Here is a 4,381-nt window from a genome sequence, read left to right as displayed (position 1 = left end):
AACCAGTAGCCAACATCAAGCTAAATGGAGAGAAACTTGAAGCAATCCCACTAAAATCAGGGACTAGAGAAAGCTGCCCACTCTCTCCCTACCTATTCAATATTGTACTTGAAGTCCTAGCCATAGCAATTAGACCACAAAAGGAGATCAAAGGGATATGAATTGAAAAGGAAGAAGTCAAATTGTCACTAATTGCTGATGATATGATAATATACCTAAGTGACAACAAAAATTCCACCAGAGAGCTCTTAAAACCAATGAACAACTTCAGCAAAGTAGCTGGATATAAAATTAACTCAAGCAAATCAGAGGCCTTCCTCTACAGAAAGGATAAACAGGCAGAGAAAGAAATTAGGGAAACAATACCCTTCACAATAGTTACAAATAATATGAAATACCTTGGTGTAACTGTAACTAAGAAAGTAAAAGATCTGTTTGACAAGAACTTCAAGTCTCTGAAGAAGGAAATTCAAGAAAATCTAGGAAGATGGAAAGATCTCCCATGCTCGGGGATTGGCAGAATTAATATAGTAAAAATGGCCATCTTGCCTAAGGCAATCTACAGATTCAATGCAATCCCCATCAAAATTCCAACTCAATTCTTCTCAGACTTAGAAAGAGCAATTTGCAAATTTGGAAACCTAGGATAGGTAAAACTATTCTCAACAATAAAGGAACCTCTGGTGGAATCACCATCCAGGACCTTAAGCTGTACTACAGAGCAATTGTGATAAAAACTGCATGGTATTGGTACAGTGACAGGCAGGTAGATCAATGGAACAGAACTGAAGACTCAGAAATGAACCAACACACCTATGGTCACTTGATCTTTAACAAAGGAGCTCAAACCATCCAGTGGAAAAAAGACAACATTTTCAACAAATGGTGCTGGCTCAACTGGAGGTTAGCATGTAGAAGAATGCAAATCGGTCAATTCCTATCTCCTTGTACAAAGCTCAAGTCCACGTGGATCAAGGACCTCCACATCAAACCAGATACACTGAAACTAATAGAAAAGAAAGTGGGGAAGAGCCTTGAGCACATAGGTACAGGGGAAATTTTCCTGAACAGAACACCAATAGCTTATACTCTAAGATCAAGAATCGATAGATGAGACTTCATAAAATTGCAAAGCTTCTGTAAGGCAAAAGACACTGTCAATAGGACAAAACGGCAACCAGCAAATTGGAAAAATATCTTTACCAATCCTATATCTGATAGAGGGCTAATATCCAATGTATACAAAGAACTCAAGAAGTTAGACTCCAGAGAACCAAATAACCCTATTAAAAAATGGGGTACAGAGCTAAACAAAGAATTCTCAACTGATGAATACCTAATGGCAGAGAAGCACATAAAGAAATGTTCAACATCCTTATTCATCAGGGAAATGCAAATCAAAACAACTCTGAGATTCCACCTCACACCAGTCAGAATGGTTAGGATGAAAAATTCAGGTGACAGCAGATGCTGGAGAAGTTGTGAAGAAAGAGGAACACTCCTCCATTGCTGGTGAGATTGCAAGCTGGTACAACCACTCTTGAAATCAGTTTGGCGGTTCCTCCAGAAACTGGACATAGTTCTACCGGAGGACCCAGCTATACCACTCCTGGGCATATACCCAGAAGATGCTCTAACATGTAAAAAAGGACACATGCTCCACCATGTTCATAGCAGTCTTATTTATAATTGCCAGAAACTGGAAACAACCCAGATGTCCCTCAACAGAGGAATGGATACAGAAATTGTGGTACATCTACAAATGGATTACTACTCGGCTATTAAAAACAATGAATTTATGAAAATCTTAGGGAAGTGGATGGATCTGTAGAATATCATCCTGAGTGAGGTAACCCAATCACAAAAGAACACATATGGTATGCACTCTATGATAAGTGATTATTAGCCCAGAAGTTCGGAATACTCAAAGTACAATCCACAAACCACAAGAAACTCAAGAAGAAGGAAGACCAAAATGTGGACACTTCATTCCTTCTTAAAATGGGGAACAAAATACCCATGGAAGGAGTTTTAGAGACTAACTATGGAGCAGAGACTGAAGGAAGGACAATCCAGCCTGATATAGCTGTCTCCGAGAGGCTCTGACAGTACCCGACTAATACAGAAGTAGAGGCTCACAGCCATCCATTGAACTGAGTACAGAGTCCCCAAATAAAGGAGTTAGAGAAAGGACTGAAGGAGCTGAAGGGTTTGCAGCCCCTTAGGACGAACAACAATATGAACTAACTAGTACCCTCAGAGCTCCCAGGGACTGATTGCTTCAGCAGCATATGTATTAGAGGATGACTAAGTTGGTCATCAATGGGAGGAGAGGCCCTTGACCCTCTGAAGGTTCTGTGCCCCAGTGTAGGGGAATGCCAGAGCCAGTAAGCAGGAGAGGGTGGCGAGCAGGGGGAGGGGTTGGGAACAGGGGTTTGTTCTTCTTGTTGTTTTTTGGTTTTGGAGGGGAAACTCAGAAATACGACATGTAAATAAAGAAAATACCTAATAAAAGAAAAAAAATTAGCTTTGTGATTTAGTTATGCATGTAAAAACAATACAAATTATTTGCATGTATTGACAATTAATATGCCTATCACACAGGAAAACTAATTGAACCTATATCCCATGTTGAACAGACCTATAAATTGGTTTTAAAAGCCAGTAAACTATTTTTCCATTTTAATAATAGGCACAATAGTTAATGCTTTATAAGAAAAAAATTATGCTATTTTATTAGAGTAATAAGGAATTTTACAGTAAAAAATAAAAAGACCATCTATCCTTCACTGTGCCTAATAATTTCATAATTCATTGATTTTATGTGTCAACATGATGTTTGATTTAGGGGTGAATTCTGAGTTTAGTTGAACCTTAAACATCAACAATATCTTGTACATTACCATTTACCACTTTTGGATACACTCAATACATCAAACCTGTGTTCTCATGAAAACCAAGTAACATTTCCAAGAGAAAGCTCAAGATAAGCATTTCTTCAACTCATATGTTTAAAAATAAATTTATGATTCTGCAGATAAAGTCACTGAGATTTTGTTACCGCCCCCCCCATGGGATTTAGTAAATATGAGTTTACGCTGGGATAAAATGATGGGTGAGAATCATGAAAAGCTGCAAGGACTAGAGAACACTATACACTCCTGTGGGTTATTTCAACAACACATTTTCTCCTGTTGTATTCAATATCCACTCAGGAAGCCTCCATGCATAATTTATAATGGCTAGAAAAACAAACTTCACTTTATAGCAGAGTGATACACAATTACAAAGAAATAAGCCTAGCCAAGATTATTAATATTGCTGTCACAAGTAAATGACTTAAATGGGCTGGTCATTAGTGTCAGAACTCAAATCCATCTACCTTGAAAAGCAGCTGCATTTCGAGATATTAGCAACTTTAATGTTGAGCTGGATGTCTGAAGCACCTGCTGCAAGTCTTGCCGAGCTGCAATCTGGTACTTCTCCTCCATCTTCCTGGTACAGCACGTTGGGTTTTTGGATTGGCAAACCTGAAGATCAGGTCCTGAAAAACAAATGGTATTTTCCACATGACTATCGGTCCACGAAGAAATGTGACAGGTTACAGGACAAATGTTACAACTAACCCTACATGCTAGAGGTTTGTGTATAGTGTGAGAAACTGATTTGCAAGTGCATTTGTTATCAGAAAACTTACCTATCAAACACTATTATCACATAAAATCCAGTATCCTTTTTTTTATTATTTTTATTAGATATTTTCTTTATTTACATGTAAATTTCTCCTTTCCCCTCCAAAACACAAAGAAACGAACAAAAACAACAAAAACAAACCCCTGTTGCCTCCCCCTCCCCATGCCTGCCACCCCACCTGAAACTGCCCACAGTTTCATGAACCGGGTTCTCCTCAGTTAGGAGGGAATAAAGGACCTGAAAGAGAGGGTTTGAAATGCAAGGGAAAACTCGAAGCCAACTTCAGGGTCCCAATCAAGGCTCCACTTTACTGAGAAAAAACAAGGGTTTTTATAATCACAGGGGAAACTGAAAACAAGTCTCTGGATTAACTATAAAGAAAGTTCAGGTGCCAAAGTCTTCCAGGTTTGGAAGATCTTCAGGCGGCTAGCTGGCTGGCATACTCAGGCAGTGGGCATGCTCAGGCAATGGGTGTTTTCAGGTGGTAGGCGTGGTCAGGTGGCTTCTTCAAAGACAATCAGTCAACAGAGATCATCTGTCTTAGCTCTCAGGTGTTAGCCCTCAAACAGAGTCTGTCAGGAGTCTGATGGATGACTGAAGTGAAGAGGGGATGTAACACACACCCTCTCCCACTTATTGGCCCTGGCATTCCCCTACACTGGGGCATAGAACCTTCACAGGGCCGAGG

The 4,381-nt window shown here is 39.6% G+C and overlaps 1 protein-coding gene across 4 annotated transcripts in view; it reads right to left on the bottom strand.

Annotated features, from left to right (window-relative positions):
• The window catches only part of Gpc5 (glypican 5), a 1,368,055-nt gene that overhangs the window by 1,326,058 nt on the left and 37,616 nt on the right, over window positions 1-4,381 (bottom strand). For all 4 annotated transcript variants that reach the window (XM_031362935.1, XM_031362937.1, XM_031362938.1 and 1 more), the window contains exon 2: window positions 3,383-3,544. In XM_031362935.1, coding sequence (XP_031218795.1) covers window positions 3,383-3,544 — 162 coding nt within the window. The remainder of the gene's footprint in view (window positions 1-3,382; window positions 3,545-4,381) is intronic.

Source organism: Mastomys coucha, unplaced genomic scaffold (genome assembly GCF_008632895.1).
Source record: "Mastomys coucha isolate ucsf_1 unplaced genomic scaffold, UCSF_Mcou_1 pScaffold9, whole genome shotgun sequence".
Classification (NCBI taxonomy): domain Eukaryota; kingdom Metazoa; phylum Chordata; class Mammalia; order Rodentia; family Muridae; genus Mastomys; species Mastomys coucha.
This window is presented reverse-complemented; position numbering and strand designations above follow the sequence as displayed.